Source organism: Triplophysa rosa, linkage group LG11 (assembly GCF_024868665.1).
Source record: "Triplophysa rosa linkage group LG11, Trosa_1v2, whole genome shotgun sequence".
Taxonomy (NCBI): domain Eukaryota; kingdom Metazoa; phylum Chordata; class Actinopteri; order Cypriniformes; family Nemacheilidae; genus Triplophysa; species Triplophysa rosa.
In genome coordinates this window covers 4653855-4676400 of record NC_079900.1, presented here as the reverse complement: position 1 = coordinate 4676400, position 22546 = coordinate 4653855, and the positions used below count along the sequence as shown (strand labels likewise).

At 39.9% G+C, this 22546-nt stretch overlaps 2 protein-coding genes across 2 annotated transcripts in view; both read left to right on the top strand.

Moving 5' to 3' along the window:
• The first annotated feature begins 377 nt into the window (after positions 1 to 377).
• Positions 378 to 4455, top strand: kpna2 (karyopherin alpha 2 (RAG cohort 1, importin alpha 1)). Its single transcript, XM_057345902.1, has 11 exons — positions 378 to 447; positions 627 to 735; positions 835 to 975; positions 1074 to 1159; positions 1248 to 1516; positions 1610 to 1704; positions 2610 to 2873; positions 3017 to 3250; positions 3352 to 3534; positions 3647 to 3796; positions 4220 to 4455. Exons 2-11 carry the CDS (start codon positions 670 to 672, stop codon positions 4307 to 4309), a joined length of 1578 nt encoding a protein of 525 aa, XP_057201885.1. The 5' UTR covers positions 378 to 447; positions 627 to 669; the 3' UTR covers positions 4310 to 4455.
• A 154-nt stretch (positions 4456 to 4609) lies between these two features.
• Positions 4610 to 22546, top strand: part of smurf2 (SMAD specific E3 ubiquitin protein ligase 2) — a 43685-nt gene continuing 25748 nt past the window's right edge. Inside the window, exon 1 of the mRNA XM_057346198.1 lies at positions 4610 to 5043. Within this exon, the coding sequence (XP_057202181.1) occupies positions 4992 to 5043 (52 nt within the window). The 5' untranslated portion in view covers positions 4610 to 4991. The remainder of the gene's footprint in view (positions 5044 to 22546) is intronic.

Below are 22546 nucleotides of genomic sequence, written 5' to 3'. Positions count from 1 at the left end.
GCTTAAAACATGGTTACCCTGCTTAATTTAATTTAATAAGCTATTAAAGTATTTCAAATATACTTTGCTTACAGTATGTAAAATGTGATTATTTCAAGTTCATTTCCAACTTCCAAAAGAATGTAGACCTAGGCGTGTTCGGCTTCATGGAGAGCTGCGCAGGACTATGATGTCAAAGTACCGCGAGAACGATTCGAGAGCACTGCTTTCCAATAGCTCTCGCGCTACTGAAGTGTCATACACCAATCGGAATGCGCAACGCCGAGGACGCCTCATAGTGTCATGGTGGAATCTCGCGAGAAGACGTTAGCCACTCAGGCGGTGTGATTTTTCAAAATGGTCCAATGGCGAGATGCTTTTCCTCGAACAGACCAATGGGATATTTCACAGCGGCATTTTAAAGGTCCGTTTCCTACTTCCTCGCCATACGTGCTTTGGTTAGAAGCGGTGAGTAGTTGCTTTAATTTAATTTACAATATTTCGCAGTTTTATTGAAAAAAGATGTATTATATATATTTACTGCAGGTTAGTTATGTTAACATATTCTGTTAGTCTCGTGAGTAAATTGATTCGTATTTTCTCTATGCGTGGGTCTTTTCACAAATGTGCTTTTTTTTGTATTTCAGGTTATACATTTCACAATACTGTGACAAAGTAAAGAATATTAAAATGTCTTCTGCGAACGAGAACGGTGCACGTCTCACCCAGTTCAAAAACAAAGGAAAGGATGCGACTGTAAGTTGCCCGTGTGTCCGTTTAACAAATAAACGGTACAACTCGCGCTTCGTGTTGATGCTTCATTTCAAAATCTGCTTGTATTTACGTCGGTTTTAGGAACTGAGGCGTCGAAGGATCGAAGTCAACGTCGAGCTTCGCAAGGCAAAGAAGGACGAGCAGATTCTGAAAAGGAGAAATGTGAGCAGTTTACCGGATGAGGCGACTTCTCCCCTACAGGAGAAAGGTCAGAATTGTCAGGTATGAAACGCATTTATTTCATTGTACGATTCAATCATTCATTACTTTTTCATGAATAAGATCTACGGAGGTCATAAAAACGCCCTCTGTCCGATCAGGCTCAGCATTGGACGGTGGAAGAAATTGTAAATGGTGTTAACAGTAACAATTTGGACACCCAAAGTCAAGCCACCCAAGCTGCCAGGTAAACATATCTATTTGTCACACATCCACATAAATACCCTTGCACGTGTGTAATATGAACCATTTTGCATATAATGTTTCAAAAACAGGAAGTTGCTGTCACGAGAGAGACATCCACCAATTGACCGCATCATCAGCGCCGGTCTGATCCCGAAGTTTGTGAGCTTCTTGGGTTTGGTGGACTCTCCGCCCATACAGTTTGAGGCGGCCTGGGCTCTAACCAACATTGCATCTGGAACATCTGACCAGACCAGCGCTGTGGTCAATGGAGGAGCTGTCCCAGCATTTATCAGCCTGATCTCATCCCCGCATGCTCATATCAGTGAGCAGGCAGTCTGGGCCCTGGGAAATATTGCTGGTGTGTGGAACGGACCAAAAAAGCTTCTGTATGACATGCAGTGATGTAACTTGCTTATGTGATTTTTGAACATTCTTTCGGTTTTGTTTTTAGGCGATGGCTCCGCATACAGAGACAAAGTCATTAAGCATGGTGCTATTGCTCCTCTTTTATCTCTACTGGCTGTTCCTGACTTCTCCGTGTTCGCTGTAAGTTGATTAGAATAACTGATAATAACTAAGTGTTCTACATTTGTCCTTGTAGGTTGTGGGACTGTTCTGATTTTAGTTCTGAAGCAAAACCAGAACCAATGACTGAGAGAACAGGCTTCCCAAAAATAGAAGTTGTCATCAGTCACCCTTACGTTGTTCAAAAAAAAGATATCAAGATATTTCAAGAAATGTCGTAGTCCATCCATACAATGGAGGTCAATAGGGCCCTATGTTGTTTGAACTAAAGAATTTTCTGTTTTGTGTGAACTTTCCATTTAACAGGGTCATTTTTTGTGTCTTTGGTGTGTTCTAATACTAATATTAGACACGTAAAATTGCAAAAATTAAAGTGTCGGAACAAAAGATGCATTCTATCTAAAAGCGAATGCTCACCCTGACCTGCCTGAAACGCCTCGTGTAACCACACCCCCACAAATCTTCGTCAGTTCGTGGTCTGATTTGACTAAGACCACCCAAATGTATACGCAAGTAAGGTGGGCGTACCTGTCAGTACAATTGCTTTGGAACCTGATGTTCCAAATATGGTAAGATGCGTTACATTTCCGTCACACGCTTGCAGTATTCGACCAATCACTACGCACTGGTTAACTGGCCAATCATAGCACACCTCGGTTTTCAGAGCCATGAGCTTTGTCAAAAATCTGTGCGTTTCAGAGAGGTGGGGCAAAGAGGAGATACAAACATGCATGGTATGTGGAAAATACAGCGTTGTTGAACCTTAAATCGTGTATACACATTGCATTACATCTCAAACAAACGATAATATTCGTTTCGGCTGTTTACCCCTTTAACTTCATTATGACCTGTAGTGAGCATGATTCTCCAGTAGGTGGCATCGCAGCTTTAACAATTTGGCCTGACTTGTCAATTTTCCTCTGCAGTCTGGTTACCTGAGGAACGTCACCTGGACCCTGTCAAACCTGTGTCGTAATAAGAACCCTGCACCTCCCCTGGATGCAGTGAGACAGATTCTGCCGACCCTTATCCGTCTTCTGCACCATGATGATAAGGAGGTCCTGGCAGACACCTGCTGGGCCATCTCGTACCTGACCGACGGGCCCAATGAAAGAATCGATGTGGTGGTGCAGGCCGGTGTCGTCCCTCGACTAGTGCAGCTACTTGGTTTAGGGGAACTCTCCATTGTGGTAAGATTTTGTTATTTTATCATGAGGTGCATGTTTTATCAGTATGAGCATTCCCTGGGAATCGAACACCTGATATGGGCAGTGTTTGTTTAGTGCTCTAGCAGTTGAGCTACAAGAAAAAAACATGTTTGTTCCCCGTACAGACTCCATCGCTACGTTCTATCGGTAACATTGTAACGGGTACAGACGAACAGACTCAAGCTGTGCTGAATGCCGGTGCCCTCTCCATGTTTCCTGCTCTGCTGCGCCACCACAAGAACAACATTCAGAAAGAGGCGTCCTGGACTCTGTCCAACATCACTGCTGGCAGAGACCATCAGATTCAGGAGGTCATCAATGCTGGCATTGTGCCTTACATGGTTGAAGTTCTCAGACGGGTATGTTGCCTCAAGTAAACCTTGTGAAAGTGCATGTTAGTTTATACTTGTGTTACACTTAATCGTGTATTTGACTAATTGTCTCGGTTACTATTATGCAGGGTGATTACAAGACCCAGAAAGAGGCTGTATGGGCAGTGACCAACTACACCAGCGGAGGCACAATTGAGCAAGTGATTTACCTTGTTCAGGCCAATGTACTGGAGCCCTTGTTGAATCTGCTCTGCACTAAGGACAGCAAAACTATTCTGGTCATCTTGGATGCAATCACCAATATATTCTTGGTATTAGTGCTTTTCAGTCTCTTTAGGGATTTTAGTCTGGCTTCGAACACATTGTCATGTTTATGGTAATCTGCCGAGTTTGTCTAACTTGTTGCTTGTGGTTTATTTTTAGGCTGGCGAGAAGATCGGCGAAGTCGACAAGCTGTCTTTGATGATTGAGGAATGTGGCGGCCTGGACAAAATTGAAGCTCTGCAGACCCATGAAAATGAAATGGTCTACAAGGCTTCCCTTAACCTTATAGAAAAGTACTTCTCTGGAGAGGTGCGTTGAAAAGTTGAATTCTCTACGGCTATTCTGATTTTGCCAAGTGGTTGATGTCCTTAGGGCAACATCATGTTGACCCTGGGACAACATTTAAATCAACCAATCAGATTTCAGAAATAAGTTTATTTTAAGTTTAATCTTACAACCAGGATTAGGCGCTTCTAGACTGTTGTTTCTCACTTATTTCCCTCTGATTTTAGGGGTAAGTTATGGTTAGGGTTGGGGTTTGATGTGGGTTTAGGTTTTATTTATAAAAATGTTGTCCTTAGGTCAACAAAATAAGTTGCCCTGAGGACATCAACCACTTGGCAAAATCAGGTCGAGCATTGTCTACACACAAAATTTCATTTGATCAACGTTCTACATGCAAATGCTGTGTGCGCAGAATTAATTCCAGTGTTTTTTATCTGTAACTTTCAGGAGGAAGAAGACGAATGTGTCGCACCTGAAGCTACAAGCGACGGCTACGCGTTCCAGATTAATGAAAACCAAAGCACTTTCAATTTCTAAATATCTGATCTGTCATGTGTTTGTGCAGTTCTGTTCCATTGTTCTGCAAACCACTTGTCCTGTTCGTGTGTTCGTCTTAAAGACTTACTGCTCTAACTTGTACATACTGAACTGTTTCCATTTTATTTGTTGTAAATAAAAATAGAACGAAAAAATGTCTGCGTAGATTTATTACAGTTTAAAATGAATAACGTTGCCAAATAAAACGTCCCGTGAGTAATCATATTGCAAGCTCTTATGAAGCCTGTCCAATTATAATAAAGCCTCTGATGTCACAGTTGGGGCGGTTTGGTAGCTCAGCAGATGCCAGACACCTTACAAACCACATTTCCTCAATTCAGTCGCCTGTAGCCATACAACTTCCCCCCCCAAGGTCTCCATGGAAGGGTTGCAGCAACCGAGCATTTCTCCTTTGTGAGACGCGCAGAGAACTTAAGGCGGTCTTTCTAACGTCTACTGAGGGAACATCGTGCTTGGATTTAGACTTTCGCAGACGGTAGTAACACGAGCAGTGTTTGTATGTATGTAGACATGGCAGGGCTGTGCACATCCGGGCCACAGCACCGTGACTCCATTATTTTCTGTTCACTGTGAAACTGGCGTCAAGGGAAAACAAAAAGCATCTTTATAGCGCTCGACTCGTTGTATTCTGTATTCGTCAGCCTGGAGAAGAGAAGAGGACATGTCTAACCAAGGAGTTAGAAGAAACGGACCCGTTAAGTTGCGTTTAACAGGTAAGAAATGCGCAACGTCGCACGGTTTCGTCCGAAACTGGCTAGCTGGCTAACCAGGGTAAGCCATTGTGCCTTAAAATCTACACATTGTGGTTTCACGTATTAACATAACGCCTTAAATATATTTATTTGTGGTTAAAGGAATCACGCTTTTGCTCACTGGTTTTATATTATGACGCGCGGAACGCCAGGAACGAAACTGGCGGCGCGTTGCAACATTGTAGCAATGTTCCGTTCTTTAGCAACGTCATAATGGAGCTTCACACAATCGCGAACGCGACAGTAACATTTCTGTTGCTTTCATTGTTTACATTGTTTCCACAAACTTGAGTTGGGAGTTTTGTGAATTTGCTCATTAAAAGAATTAAATACAGTTCAAGAATACATAAACGCTGTACGACTTTATTTAAAGAGTGGCTTAACTACGCGATCTTTACAATCACATGATTATTGAAACCGGTTTAGTTGGAGTAACTTCCAAACCTTGTTTTGTGGTTTAAAACAATTTGATAATGGAGGTGTTGGAAATCGTGTGATCACACTCGATAGCCCAATGCTAAGCGGGTCCTCTCGTCGTTGGGTTTAAAACGCTTGCGCCATGTGCCATTGTGACAATCACTAGTTTTATTTAGCGGCGATGATAAAACGTAATCCCGTTGGGAAGATGGGGAATTATACACAAATATCGTTTGTGCGTTGTGTCAAATATTTTGAGATTTATTTGGTGGTGCTAGATTCTTAGAATGAATTTTATCTTGCATGATCTTAGTAGTTCAGATTTCTCATGTGTATACTGTTCAGTGTAAACATGCGGCAGGATCTTGATGTTGTTGTCCATTCATCATGATGACCCAGCAGTGTTGATGTGGGAGGAAGTGGCAGTCTCTGAGACCGTAAGATTAGGCTGTGGCACTCTGGAGATGTCTGGCTCTTGGTTGTAGAAAGAGGTCGTTTTCCTCCCTGGTTAAATGAGCTATTTTTTCACGGCAACAGAGAATGAGGATAGAAGAACTTTTACAATGACTGACCTTCTGTCATCTCATAGCTTCCCAGGAGTTCCCAGTGCTATGCTGTATAAAGGTTAACCTAGTTGCACAGAGGATGCCATTTCTCTATAATTTTTTATAATTACACATGCACTTATGCATTTGACAGATGCTTTTTTCTAAAGTGACTTACATTTTTTAAATTCCAATGACCTGGATTACCACCATAGTGCTGTACCAATTGTGCCAAAGGAGCTCCTTTGTTACCGACTTTAAGGTGGCTGTAGTTAAAGCATATTTTTGTACGTCCTATTCTGGACGTCCCAGCGTTAGCAAGGGTTGCTGTTGACTCATTCCGACCCTCAAACGATAACCTATTTAAAATAGTAGTTCCTTCGCTGTGCCGGTTGAGTAAATGTAGTTCCGAATAAATTAGATTTACCTAATAGTCATATTTTTTAAAAATAATACAATACCAGTTGTGTGGTACGGTGGTTTGAATGTTTAGAATGTTGCCTATAGAATAACCACTTTCTAATGATCTTTCTTCATGGCTATTTATATTTTTGTCATTCAACTTTATTAACACACCTTGGCTTGTACCATAGTCAAGTACAATTTGGCTGGCTAGTTTCTATTTTCTGAGTCTCGTTGAAGGTCAAGAAGACTCGTGGTCCAATCTCTGATCACATCTTGGTCTTGCTGATAGATTACAATTTTTCTGCTGTAATCTTCTGGGTCACATTTATTTCATTTGAACTGTTTCCGTTCAAATAGTTAAAACAAACAGGAGTGGAACTTGTTTTGAATGAGAGAGAGCGAGATGACCGCGTCCGTGTTTGATGTACCTACAGCATCAGCTCTCTAGCAAATACCAAGTCTTTTCACTCGTAGAGAGCAGCCAAATGAAATATTTAAACTCGCGCTGTGTCTGACGGAATGAAGTGGAGATGGGTGGACGATTAGGGCTGTAGTCTTATGTTTATAGCAGCTGGCTACTGTTCAATGTCAATTTTTTAATGTTAATAGCTTTTTATCCCTGGCTCTTGAGTGAATATGCAAGAACGTGGATCTCGTGCGTTTATGGAGGAGCAGGGCTTTACAGACCTGTGGTGCTGAGTGGCATCCGTGGAATGCAAACTCACTGTGGAAATCTAGAGGACTCCCCATCCTCCTTTTTCTTACCCTTTAGAGAAACCTTCTCAGATGTGTCCAGTCTCGTACCAAAACCTGTGAATGGAGTTGATGGTTTACTGCTTGTGTTACTATAGCTCTCAATGTTCAAACTTTGTTTTTGGTCCAGCTTGTCTGTGCTACACTCAGTAGTAAGCTTGGGTGTCTTATGTCCTTCTAGAGCCTCTCTTTTGGTTACCGGTGAACTGAACTTGTATTTGCATAGCTAGCTGTCATTTAGCAAAGAAGCCACCGACCGTTTTCACAATACTGTTTAGAATAATGGGAATGAAGTTTAGATGAAAATAATTGTCAGAATTTAGAAAATGTGCTCAGTTGTCATGAACATAATGATCCTGAATGTAAAATCTAGTTTCTTTTGGGTTTTTTATGTTTTCTGTATTCACCTGTATACTACACTACACTACACATTTTCAGGCCACAGTTTTTGAGGCCACTTTTGAACAACCATTTTTGTGGGCAGACAGATATAGACAAAAACACGATGCAAGAAAACAAGGATGAAGAGGTATCGCATCCACAAAGCTTAAGATTCTATGTGAAATTCCCTGGAGTTTTGCATCAGTTGTGTCTGGCGTACAATGTGAGTGTGTGACTCACTTCACCGTCATTTTCTGAACTCTTTCTGTGCGAATTAGCGTGTGGTTTGGCGTCTCTCCACGTTTCTATCCTTTGTTTTTCTTTATTCTTTTATCGACTCTTATATCACAATTACAGTTGTCTGGGCATGCTTTTACTGTAAATATGGTCCTTGTCATCTGACTGTAAGTTTTGTTTATAGTTTCTGTTTTGACTGTGGATCTTGAATTGTATCCCACTTGTTTCCTGCATACGACTTAAAGTGAGCATGAACTTGAACCTATTTACTTACTTATAACATACACCTTATCTTCTTACACTTACAATATAAGTAACATTAAGCACCATGGCACTGACCTTATCTTAAAATGTGCCACAGTAGTACCATAGTATTCTTGGAAGTGTCATGTAAATATTAAAGTGCACAATTTTGTACTACACTGTAATTCTGTATGGATATGAACGACTGAAAAGCAATTTCTAAAAAAAAGCAAAATGTGTTACAAACACCGTTTCACGTTCACTTTAAGCGTGCAACTGTTATTACGTCCAACATGAGATTTATGGTGTACAGCTGAGCTGAGTTTCAGACATTGACTTTATTAAAGAGAGTTTGGATAAAAGTGTTTATTTGGCAGACAAGTTTATTTGAGACAATTGTCCTTGTCTAATTTGTGATGTAATAGGTAATGGAATGTCACGAGAATTTGGACGTCATTCCAGCCGTGTGGGTCTCCAGACGGAGGGCCTGATAAAAACACCATGTTTATCTGCATATGGCTGCCATCAGCCCTGCCAAATTTCTGAATTGCATTCTAGCGGAGAGTTTAAAGGGCAGGGGGGGAAAGGCAAATCGAAAGCAGACGAAAAGAAAGTGCGGTAATTGCACGCCATTTGTAAACGTTTTTCTTCTCCGACTGTGAGCTTTCGAGTGATTGAAATCGTTCCACCAATTAATAGACTGGGACTGGATTTCCTGTTGGTTCAGCTGCTCCGCTGGAAGGCAGAGACGGTTCTGCTTACAAACCGCTGCATCTGAACTGCAAAGGCCAGATAAGCGCTACAGCCGGCATGGATAATGCAGACGTAGAGCTTTTAAATAAGAGTCTGCAGCAACCGCTGCGCTGTGCAATATATTGGACCAGGTGTGAAGGTGGAAGTGTCTATGTTTGTTATTCACGTCTGAGAGCACCGATGCGGTCTGTTTGCTGTTTTTTTTAAACATCGATGGACCAGGTTGGACGGCGGGGAAACGTGATCTTGGATCAGGAACTGGCTTGTGGTCCGATGCCAGCTGAGACAAGTCTGAGTATGACTTACACCACGTCTGGCAGCAAATGAAAACATTTGGCTAGACGTTCCTCATTAGCGCCCCTTAATTCTCGGGATCGAGGGGAGTTTGCACAATATTTCAGGGTTTGTTTTTTGGTGGTGAATATATTTAGTAGTAAACGTGTATTTATGGTTAACATTCTGGTAAACTGCATTGTGGTTAGGTATAGCACCCATATATAAATATCCTGCCAAGATATACATATAGTTATACAGTAGGGGCCAGGGAATATCCGAGAATCATGTTTGTTCAGTATATGCTTTTAATGCCCGCTCTGGTTATATGAAACCATCAAAACATGAGATGCAGTGTAAAAAATGGACAAAACACTCAACTTTGTGGATATTTATTGGACAAAATGATTTGCCATGAAGGCAAATTATATGAATCAGAATCAGAATCAGAAGAGCTTTATTGCCAAGTGTGCTTGCACACACAAGGAATTTTCTTTGGTGTTGGAAGCTTCTAGTACAGACATTCAACACAATGACAATACAACATAATACGATTTACAGTCTAAAAGATTCTAAATTGTGCATATATAAAATAAAGACTATTTTACAGAAAATGGGGGGTAATAACATATAAGAGACATTGTACAGGGTAGTATATAGTAGAATAAACATATTGTATGTACACTTGTGCAAATGGATAATTTAGTAAGTGGGTAGTGTTATATGCATGTATACATAAGATGTAGATATAATAAGGCACTATAGTGCACACTATAGGAGTAGTGAAAGTGGAATATTGCTCTTAAGGAGCACTTATCTGTTTAGGAGGGAGATTGCCTGGGGGAAGAAGCTGCTGAAGCATAACATGAAATATGGGTTTTATTATAATGTACAAAATGTATATAAAAAAGTTGACAAAAGAAAAGCATGTTTTATTCTTTCCTGTGGTAATATTTTATAGTCATTCTCTTGGGTCTTGTTTTAAAAAACTTTGTGCATGTGCGGTGTTTAATTCTTCTCAAAAGTGAGCTTCAGTTTATACTTCAAAGACAACTTTGTAACATGCATACAAACGTTTTTTAATGCATCTTTCCTAATATATTTGAATGAAGAGTGAAGATGTCAAATTGGACACACAGTATATAGATTAAAATGACTTTTTTTATTTCCAACAAAAATAACCACACTGTGAAATGTGCTAATAGTGTTATGTAGAGTTATATTATGTTGTGATATCAGTTTAAGTCATTCGTTAAAATTGTACCTCTTGACCCATTCGTCTCGTTCTAGTTTTTCATTCTCATTTTCTCGTCTCAGTTTAATTTAGTTGAATTCTCTTGGTATTTTTTACTCCTCTTCATGGCAGCCAGAATCGACTCCTCTTCGACTGAATTTAAAGCGTGACATCATGAAGCATCATGCCAACTACTATAAACACACTTAAACTAATTGTCTTTGTTTGACAGCAGGGTTGAGGTCGTGTAACTTGCTCCGCTCAGTTTGTGTGTCTGTTTCTCATCTCCTCTATGGACCCACTGCAGTGTTTAAGAGCACATTAGTGATTTGTCCAGTTATATTGACCTGGCTCGCTCAAACAGATTGGCTTTCCCCTCTCAATCTTGAATGTAATCTGAATGGTGAGGTTGATTGTTGCATTCTCAGGTCAGACGGAAAATTTCCTCTCTACTTTGTCATGGTTGCATTTAAAGCTTTGACACGACATTGTGGTTTACCGCTGTGTGTTTTTAATGGCTGATGCCCGTATCTAGAAAGCAGGCTGTTCTCATGCTGATTTAAAGATAGTAGTACATTAAGCTATTCAAAGTCTGAAAGCTTTATTTGTTATAATAAGATCAATTCCGTTTTGTTGTGTCCGCTGGTTGGTTTCTCAGCAACTTCTCAGCTTCCTAAACGTCTCACTTTTGCAGATCAGACGTCAGCTTCACATTCTCAGGTTAACGTGGGTCCGTCTGCAGGAGCCACACACAGCGTGGTCTCGTTCGGGAGTGATCCTAATGTTTACCTGCAGCAGCTCCAAGTGCACCTAGGCCGTCTTCCAGACTTCCTGTGGTCTGCATTGTTTAGTCTGAGCCCACTGCACCAGACCTTCTTCCACCAGTGCAGAACGTCCTGCTTGTAGTGGGTTTTCCTTTTTACTTGAAGTGTTAAAAATCTGCATTATATGGCCCACGGCTTTGGGCTTCCCCGCTGCTTGTTGTAGCCACGTTGCTCGAGAGATACACTTACATTTCGTAATGGATAGTTTGGCTTCTTGATGCTGATTGGTCATTAGCGGTTTGTTCACAATAAAGCGCATCTTCATTGCGCTACTATTGATTTCACTTTGCAGCACTTTGAGGCGGTTGCTGTTTTTGTTGCTTGGCAACATTCTGTAACTGTTTGTATGTCAGAATATGTATCTTCTTACAGAATGATGTCATGTAATGATAGTACAAAAATAACATTGAAATAAACATTTGTGTCCTTAATATTTTGCATGGTGCGCTAGTTGTTTCGTAAAAGCAATAATGCATTCAACACTGAGCCATATTGTGAATATAAAGGAGTGACTATATTTGCAAAATAGCACAGAATAAGGGTGACAAAATTGAGATCATTTTCCTTTATTTCGGAGAACTGATCATTATGTCACAAAATAGTATTGTTGGGGTTATTTTGATAGTCTTCCTAATGATTTTTATTAGCCTACATAGTGGCTTAGACCAGCATACATGTTCAAGTAACTATGTGGGAAAGCAAAAAGAAATGGTGTTCTGGTGTTCTTCTAGCATAGATGGCGACTATAAATGATCCCTTTATTTAAAAAGCATGAACCTGCACTAGTGTGAATTTTCCAAAGCAGTTTTTAATACCGTAGTTGCAGTCAATAGATATTTAGGGATGGGTGGATTTAAACCGGATGTGTCGTCGCCGACACATTCTACTAAGCGGTATTCATTTTACCGTAACTCACTAACATATATGGTATATTACGGTAATGTCTTGCGTTCTCTCAGCCTCGATGCTGTTTTCGTGGAGAATGGAAGGGTGCGAATATGAATGTATGTACTACAGTATATTTTTCAAGTCTGAATTGCTAGATTCTTTCGTCCTTTAGTTTTTTGAGAATTTTTTATTTATCTTTGTCTATTTAAATTCTATTTACAAACTCACAATCAATAACCTTAATTTCTTTAAACACATTAGTTTTCTGAAAAAAATGATACCTTGCACATTGATGATGGCACATTGTGTTAGAATTTGACAGTCAAAAAAACAAAATGTGTGAAAACTGCCTATTTTTGCTTCAGGTTCTAAATGGTTAATGTTCCCTTTAATAAAATCCTTTCCGGTATAATTACATGACATGTCTTTGATGAAGTGAATTAAACCTTCATTAATTTAAGTTAATCGAACCTTAATTACACTTAAACTTTCAGTCAACCAGAACATAAGCAATCACGGACATTAGAGCTGCACGATTCTGGATAAATTGAGAATCACGATTCGTTTGTTTCAAATAGGGATTGCGATTCTTTTAAGATTCTGAATGACAACTAAAAGTAATACATTATTACTGGTTCTGTGGTTCTGACAAAAATAGTTAGGTATTTAGGACTTTACTTCAAAATTATTACATATTTCATGGTTAACCTATAGTTACTATAGCGAGACATTTTTTACAACAAAAACCATAGCTAAACTACACTGCGTTCCAAATTATTATGCAAATGATATCTTTCTCTGGTTTTCCTAATTTGTCGATGCAAATGACAGTCAGTATAATTTTCAAGTAATCAACAGTTAGGGTACATTTGGAATTTTATTGAACAAACCTCCCACTGACAACAGTATTTATTTAAAAAATGAAAAACTCAAAATGCACTGTTCCAAATTATTATGCACAACAGAGTTTGAAAACATTTCATAGGTTGTAAAAAACTGAAAATGGTCATTTGTTGAATTTGCAGCATTAGGAGGTCATATTTACTGAAATTAAAAGCTATTTCAATCAAAAACATCCTAACAGGGCAAGTTACATGTTAACATAGGACCCCTTCTTTGATATCACCTTCACAATTCTTGCATCCATTGAACTTGTGAGTTTTTGGATAGTTTCTGATTGAATTTCTTTGCAGGATGTCAGAATAGCCTCCCAGAGCTGCTGTTTTGATGCTAACTGCCTCCCACCATCATAGATCTTTCGCTTGAGGATGCTCCAAAGGTTCTCAATAGGGTTGAGGTCAGGGGAGGATGGTGGCCACACCATGAGTTTCTCTCCTTTTATGCCCATAGCAGCCAATGACACAGAGGTATTCTTTGCAGCATGAGATGGTGCATTGTCATGCATGAAGATTATTTTGCTACGGAAGGCATGGATTTCTTTTTGTACCATGGAAGAAAGTGCTCAGTCAGAAACTCTACATACCTTGCAGAGTTCATTTTCACACCTTCAGGGACCCTAAAGGGGCCCACCAGCTGTCTCCCCATGATTCCAGCCCAAAACATGACTCCGCCACCTCCTTGCTGACGTCGCAGCGTTGTTGGGACATGGTGGCCATCCACCAACCATCCACTACTCCATCCATCTGGACCATCCAGGGTTGCACGGCACTCATCAGTAAACAAGACTGTTTGAAAATTAGTCTTCATGTATGTGTGGGCCCACTGCAACCGTTTCTGCTTGTGAGCATTGGTTAGGGGTGGCCGAATAGTAGGTTTATGCACAACTGCAAGCATCTGGAGGATCCTACACCTTGAGGTTTTCGGGACTCCCGAGGCACCAGCAGCTTCAAATACCTGTTTGCTGCTTTGCAATGGCATTTTTGCAGCTGCTCTCTTAATCCGATGAATTTGTCTGGAAGAAACCTTCCTCATTCTGCCTTTATCTGCACGAACCCTTCTGTGCTCTGAATCAGCCACAAATCTCTTCACAGTACGATGATCTCGCTTAAGTTTTCGTGAAATATCTAATGTTTTCATACCTTGTCCAAGACATTGCACTATTTGACGCTTTTCGGCAGCAGACAGATCCTTTTTCTTTCCCATATTGCTTGAAACCTGTGGCCTGCTTAATAATGTGGAACGTCCTTCTTAAGTAGTTTTCCTTTAATTGGGCTCACCTGGCAAACTACTTATCACAGGTGTCTGAGATTGATTTCAGTGATCCAAAGAGCACTGAGACACAATACCATCCATAAGTTTAATTGAACAATATAAAATTAAATGTTTACGACACTTAAATCCAATTTGCATAATAATTTGGAACGCAGTGTATAGTGGTTAAATTTACTGCAAAAGCAAACGTTAAACTTCTAAAAAGTATTAATAATGCATTAAAGTAACTTGTATATGAATTTTGTCTGCAGTAAAACAAATTCATAAGGTGACGCTTGCAATTAAAGTTCTTTATGAAGATTTATCAGTTTGCCTGACATCTACAGATTGCTTGAAGAGGTCTTTAAAGAAAGACACGACTGATAAACATTTCAACACAGTATTCTCACATGTAAATAGTTAACCTGAAAACATGAAATGCTGGGCAACTTTATGAAAAGCTCTAATAGCGCAGCTTCTCTAGTAGTGTAAATACAGTGATAAGCGCCACACACTCTCATGACGGCGTAATGACAGATATAAGCGCGCAACACCAACACAGATTGGAGCGTTATGATTTTAGTCGGAGGTGTAAGTTAATAGACACAAGAGAATCGTTGAGTTTCATTAATGAGATCGTTTGGATGTTTGAATCGAGATCGCGGTCTTTTCACGATTAATCGTGCAGCTCTAACGGACACGTTGTGTCCTCCTTCCAAAGTGGTTTGGTGATGATATGTTCCTGGGGTTTTCCCTTCACCTACAATGTAAAAAAGCTCAGACAAACAGTGAAATCAGCTGTCTGTTGTTGTCGAAACGTCATTCTTAGCTTTTCAAGAAAATGTGCGTGGTCAGTTTTTGCTAGGGGTGTAACGATACACTCAGCTCACGATTCGGTACATATCTCGATGCTGGGTTCACGAAACGATACACTTCTTGATATTTTGAACAAAATTCAAAAATGAAACTGAAATTCAAATAACATTTATTTTCAAAATATTAACAATTTCAGTAACTTATTTTGTTGCACATACAACTTCATAAAGAATTTTAACATTTTAAGGCTTAACTGAAATTAGAATTAAGATCACTGTCAATTTTGACAGCAAATTTTGATTTTGATTTAGTTTCGTTTTAGTCATAGTCTTTTGACTAAAATGCAATTTAGTTTTAGTCATCCCAATTTATGATAGTTTTAGTCTATTTTTAGTCGAAGAAATCTACATTATATTAGTCTACTAAAATCTATCTGGATTAACTCATTTAATTGGTGTAATTAAATGTTCCATACAAAGATTTTACTGTTTCGACCTAATTTACTTTACCTTGGAATTAAATTAAACCAGGTCATTACCTTTATTTTTCAGAAACATTGAGTAACTACTGGATATGCATTGTTGTAACACAGAGAATATTAGACCATGAACGACATGTAGCAGTTCATGCAGTCTCATTTTGACTCAATTGACTCGTTCGTTCAGTGAAGGGTGTGTTCATTCAGTACGTTCAACCAATGAAACGCTCTGACAGAGCTCACTCCCAAGCGCTATTGGCTCGTGTCTGTTTGAAGCTGCGCTGTCTTTGCTTGAGACAGTAATGAATGAGAAAAATCTTTCAAAAAGACATATTACATAAACTGTAACGCGCTGGCGCAGAGTAGGTAGCGTCTTGACCGCTGAACGAATAGAATTAAACATATCGTAAAATGTCCCCATCTCTCTACGATGCGCATCGTAACATTTTTGCATCGCGAAATATCGTAATATGAAGTATTGTTACACCCCTAGTTTTTGCTGTAAACCACATGCTTGTCAGCTGTAATTTCTTTGGTGAGATGAAGGGACAGAGATCACAGTGATCTGCTAATGTTTCTCAACTGTATTTGTTTTATCAGATTATTGGGTCAAGATGAAAGTAGTTTTGGCGGTTACTAATGTTGACTTATATTGTATTGTATTAAACTTAAACTATGTATTTGCACTAAAATCGAAAGGGTGTTTTGTGAATCACATACGATTTTTTTACGACTTAAGTATCGGTCTAGTCTAGTCATATCGCTGTGATTAATGTCCAGAAAACACATGATTCATAGTCTTATGGCAACCACATGGAAATTCTGGAATAGCCAGTGATGGCCATTACAAAAATCACAGATTTTCTTTCAAGCATTTATGATCCACAGTTTGTGACTCATCTCAGGCCAAAAGAATGAGGACACTGAGAAACTGACCTTTGACCTTCTAGAGCAAGCAATTTAAGCTGATAATGTCTTTGCACCTCCTGTAACACTTCATCTTACTGGAACGTAAGAGAATCTCTCAGGTCAGTCGATGGTTGGGTTCTCTATTGGCGCGCCACGCCTTGTTGCAGATAAGCTTGCGTCTTGACTCAGACTTGAGCTTGGCCAAACAGGATGCCGAGAACAGGCCTAATGAATGAGATACCAAGCGAATGAGTGAGAAAGTCCTAAACCCTTTCCTTATTCACCAGAAGTCACGTAAGAGTGGAAACTGGAGAGTGCGGTGACAGGAAACGAATTCGAGATTACACCTACCTCTCGGCTAACACGGAGTCAACCTCCGCCCTACTCTCATTACCCCATCCTCTTTCTCTTCCAGTTTTAAGCGAAGTAGGAAGGAGTGGCGGAGAGAAAGGAAGCCTTTTGTTTACGGACGAACAATGCTACCAACATGAGCGTGCAGCTCTTTAGCTGGAGTCAAAACATGGCCGCAGACAGGCAAGGCTTGGCCATTCAGCTCATAGTGTGTGAGAAAGTGTAAGAGAGAGAGACAGGGAGGAAAGAGGCCTGCATTCCAGTGAGATGCCTCAGCCGGTTTGGAGTGACTGGATTATACATTCGGAAAGTCATGGGTGAATTTACAGACAGATAAGTTTTATAACTTTCAGCCAGACAAACCATCTGTCAAACCTTTTTCTATATTCCTCACCATTTTGTTTCACCACAGATTAATTGGAGAATTTGGAATCAAAATGGGGTTTTGTTGCTTTTAGTCTGTGTTAGATTTAAAGGGACAGTTCACCCAAAATGAAAATTCTGTCTTTGTTTACTCACCCTCGAGTCATTCCAACCCTATATAAATTGATTTGTTCTAATGAACACAAAGATATTTGAAAGAATGCTTGTGACCAAACAGTTTTTGGCCACTATTGACTACCATAGTAGGTAGTCCTACATTCTTCAAAATATCTTATTTTGTGTTCAACAGAACAAAGACATTTATACAGATTTGCAACAACTCGAGGGTGAGTAACCGAAGACAGAATTTTCCTTTTTGGGTGAACTGTTCCTTTAAGACTGTCTAACTGCTAATTTAAAGATCGGTTGATGACTCATCTTGCACTACACAGCTTTTTGTCCAATCAAAAGATTTATATAGCTAGCATTAGCAAGTAGCAAGTGCATTCATGTACATTACAAGTTTTTTACGTTTTTTTTTTCTTCTAAAACGAACTGAACTCTTTCAGCGCAATCTTGTGGCAATTCATAATTTGTATGAATTTGTACAATCTCACTTGTACATTTAAGGATGGTCTGCTTTCTTGCATTTGATCTTATTTTCTAACAATTGTACATTTTTTCACAGTTTTAATACACAGTCATACAAAATCGCCACTTTGTAAAATTGTTACCTTTTCTTGTGAGATCAGGTTGGCACTTCATACATGTCCAGTCTTAACTTTGCTTCAGTTAGAAACACATCAATCCATGTCATGGGGCCTTTAAATGATTTTAGTCTTTTGTTCTCATTTCCCTAGCCTCTAAAAATCTGTTTCTAGTTTTTACAGCTGAAGCCATTTTATTAGTTTTGCAGCTACTATTTAGCCACTTAGCATCAGGCTTTTATCCAGGGCGACTTACAATTAGCGATTTACTCCGATAATCCCGCTGGAGGAACCTGAGGTTAAGTGCCTTGCTCAAGGGTACAATGGTAATAGTTGGTGAATGGCTTCTTATGGGGATTAGACCTACAACCTTGCGGTTTCCATTTAAGGTATTTAATCACAGGGCTACGCCACCCACTTGTAATGACTGAAATTTTGTCATTAGCAAGCAATTACCTGAGTAAGCTTGTTTTGGTATGAAATTGTTAGCGAAGGTCTGTGTAGTTTGGGGAAATGTAAGGATGCCGTCGTATCCCAGAGTATTCATTACCTGAGAAGCATTTCCTTTCGCAAGACTATTCTCCCACACCCCCACTTCCTTACTAGTGTTGAAGACCGTGAAGCAGATTTAACATTATTTCACCACTTAACCCTTTTTTTTTTTACTTTCCCACAATTCTGTGTTTTCACTTCCATGAGGCATCTATAGGTCGATGGACCTTCTATTTTTGTAAGCTCCATAGATGAGAATTAGACTCTTCTGGCTATTACTTTTATTAACAGCAGTTGACATATAGTCTTGCTGCATTTAACTGGTCTCCCGGTCTGGTGCTCAGCTGGTTGAGCTTGTCTCCAAACCTGACCCGTTACAAAATGACCACCATGCTTTGGGACCGGCTAAAATCTGCTTATTTTATAATCTGTGTTCGTTTACTCACCCTCGAGTTGTTGCAAATCTGTAAACATTTCTTTGTTCTGATGAACACAGAGAAAGATATTCTCCAAACAGTTCTTGGCCACCATTGACTACCATAGTAGGAAAAACTTATTTTCAAATTTCTTTGTTCTGTTGAACACAAAAGGGGATATTTTGAAGAATGTAGGAAAGCAAACCGTTCTGGGGCACTTTTGACTACAATTGTCATTTTTCCTACTATGGTAGTCAACTGTTTGGTGACAAGCATTCTTCCAAATATCTTTCTCTGTGTTCATTAGGACAACGAAATTGATAAAGAATTGGAACAACTAGAGGGGGAGTAAATGATGATAGATTTTTTTGGGGGGGCGAACTGTCCCTTTAAGATATTTGTTGGTAGTGCAGTTTGTTCTGTAAAGCAGCCGTGAGGTTTTCATTACTTCTCTCGGTAAACCAATTGAAGAAGCCAGTCACAACTCCGTAAACCTTCGAGGAACCTTCTGGGAGGAAGAACAAAGAAAGAACATGCGGAACGTTTACAAACAATAGCATTATGACTGTACCGCAGATTCGGTTCCTCCAAATTTGTTTAAATGTTGACGTCTGGCGGTCCGTGGCTTCCCACGAAAGCTTTGCTACGTCCCTCATGACATCGTTGCTCTTTCTGTTTCTCATTTAGGTCAATTTTCCAAGAACGGTGTTGACAGGCCTCAAAGAATCTACATACAATGATGTCCTGAATAAAAAATGGGGCATCTTGGACCCATTTGGTTATTGCTCAGAAGTTGCTCTTTCTTAGTTTTCATAGTTCTCAGTTGTATTTGATTGAAGTTTCAACTTCAATCTCGAGATGTTTCTCCTAAAATTGCTTAGGAAATAAAGAAATGAGACGGTTGTTAAAGTGCATTAAGAATATGGAGGTGTAAAATGAATGTAGATTGTATAGGTAAAATAATCTGGATTTTGGGTTAATTTGATGAGAAATCCCTGATAGCACACGTACATCTGGCAGACATCTATTTGATGTCTGCATTTTCATCTGCAAGACATCTGGCAGATGCTGTTTGCTCATCTGTCCTACATCTCTGAGACGTCAGATGTCATGTAGACCTCTGTAAGATGTGTGTGATTTAGAATAGATGTACAACAGCTCTTTCTAAGATGTTTAGCAGATGTTTTACACAACAGATGTTTTCCAGATCTTTAGCAGACATCTTACAGATGTACCTGTGCTATCTGGGATGTTTGAGTTCATATTGAGATCTTCAGTAATATTGACTTTTGATTGCAGACTTGACAAATCTGAGCTCAGTTTGTGACATTGTTGAGAATTTCTAAGATTTCTCAGGAGAAATGTCTAAGACGCAGGAGACTAAAGCAAAAGTTTCCTTTTGCCCTCTATTTATTCTTAATGATGTCTAGGGGAAATAATTGAGATATTAAAGAGATGTCATCTGTGTTTTTTCTTTCTTAGGGGGTAGATAGGCCTAATTTTGTTTTGTAAAGACGATTCGATTTAGCAGAGAACAAGGACCATTGTGTCATAGTCGGTGTGATTCCCACGTGACAGAGGTGTTTATAATGGTTGAAGGTCAAACTCGGTGTAGTTAATATTTGTCTTCTTGTTTTTGGTAAACCAGCCATGTACTCTTCACCACCCCACCTCAAATCACTTTTTTAGTTTTCCTCCCGTTTTCGGCTTACAAAAGGCCTAGCGGAGCAGTCCCAGCACCAACAACATCTTTCTGTCCCTGCAGGTGCGAGCACACATTTTCTTCATTGTTTTGTGTGTGTGAACTGTTTCTCTAACACTAAACATCAAACGACTCGAGTCCATGTGTTTCACAGTAAATAGATGCAGGAATGTGACACAGAAAGACGTGTGTCATGGGAAAGTTGGGAATAATAATGCATGCATCCTGTAGAGCTGTGAGCTCGTCTTCTGTGGGAACCAATCCCTTTAGAAACGTGTTACTTTTTCCCAAAAGTCCTTAGAGATTGACTGGCAAAAACGTCATCGTTTTCAGCTTTGTTTCTCAATGTCTGACTACAGTGCACATTTATTTCCTTGCGTTTTATTTATGGTTGATTTTCCGCATTCTTTTCTCGCTCTCTATCAAACTCTCTGTGTCACTTCCAGGTCATGTCTTTGTCCAACTATTCCGTTCCTGACACCAGGTGTTTGTGACAGACACGCGTTGCGAGCGCTCTCCGACACTTCCGCCAGCCCTGATAAGATGCTGAGCGACAGATGCTTGTCCTGACCGTGTCTTGTCCTTTCCTGGCATCGGACCGCTCACGGACCCTTTTGCATAAATTCGCTACTGGTTTGCCCTCGGAAAAAGAACAGACTAAACTACACACACAAATGGACGGAGGAGAGCAAACTGAGCAGTCCGACTCCTGCCAAGTTGAAAATTAATCTGAAAATGGCTTTTTGGCGTAGTCAGTGAAGCAGATACAATGAGTGCTTGAATCATCGTTTTAAGAAGTGTGGGAAAGCAGGGACTGTAACATGATATTGCGACACCAAGCATTGTGGGATTTTTCCATGTATATACTAACTTTTGACAAATTAGAATAAAATGTCTGAGTTTTTATAAATTACTGGTGCTTGCTAAAAGAAATATCACTTTTGCTATTGCTCCCACTTTAATGTCCAATGTGTCATTTTTGAGGATCGATTGACAGAACAGCAATGTAATAAACATAACTATGTCTTCAGAGGTATATAAAGACCTCACGTAAAGAAGCGTTATGTTTTTATTACTTTAGAATGAGCTATTTCTATCTACATACACCGCGGGTCCCCTAAAGGCGGAAGTATGGTCCGTGTCTGCGCGCCGTCAGCATTACGCAATTTTCGTCATTAGAAGGGTCCGCGGTCATCCGCACACCCCGTCCGCGTGCAGCCCATTTTTTTGAGACCGCGCGAACGTGCCGCATACAACGGCGCATGGGCGAAAAAAGTGCCCTAGTCCACTAGGGGTCAGTACACACACAGAAAGTGTGTAGTGTGTCGTTGTCGAAGAAGAATGATACAAAGCCAACACGCTGAAACCAAGAACAGTAAGCTTAGAAGCATATCCTTCTTCATACTGTTTGGTTGTTGTTCTTGTTGTTTGCTCGGATTGTTGTTCTTGCTGTTTGCTCGGATTGTTTGCAATGGCGGAAACACTTCGTCAATCATTAATTTGCAGTGGGTCTGTAAATGACGCGACTCAGTGCTGCCCTCTGATGGTCTGGTAGAGCACACATACTGATTTGTATTGCGCATGTGTTGAACTCGGACGTCCGCGCTTAATTCGTGATGAGTATGCGCAGGAAGCTGTGCAGACGCGTTTGTGCGCGAGACGGACACAGATGCGGAAAGTCAAGTATACCCGCGGCTTTACATGAAATTCATCATGTTGTTTCTATAGTAGCCCTAAACGGACAAACTGCTCTACAGAGCATGTTTCTTAAATACTTTATCTCCTTCAGCAAAGAAGTGAAAACATGACGACATCTTAGTCCTGTGTCAGCTACCGTAGTGCTTCGAAAGGGAGGGGTGGAGTGAGCCGTTGGTTGCAATTCACAACCTCGCCACTAGATGCTGCTACATTTCATACACTGGCACTTTAAAAAACAAAATCTTAGTTAAAAACGTAAACAAAAATCAGTTTTTGTGCAGTACATAAAAAATATAATTTTTTACTTTTTATCTTTTTTAAAGATTTTTAGATGTTTTACTACAGAACAATTTCTTAAAAAGCAAATCACTTTCAGGATGTATCTTTAATATTGAATCGCATTTTAGATTTTCTTGTTGTGTAAACAA

Coding starts and splice junctions, on each gene's coding strand:
- kpna2 (XM_057345902.1), top strand. CDS start 670: ATGTCTTCTGCGAACGAGAACGGTGCACGTCTCACCCAGTTCAAAAAC. Junction 1,160..1,247: donor CAAGCCACCCAAGCTGCCAG/GTAAACATATCT, acceptor TTTCAAAAACAG/GAAGTTGCTGTCACGAGAGA. Junction 3,251..3,351: donor TGGTTGAAGTTCTCAGACGG/GTATGTTGCCTC, acceptor ACTATTATGCAG/GGTGATTACAAGACCCAGAA.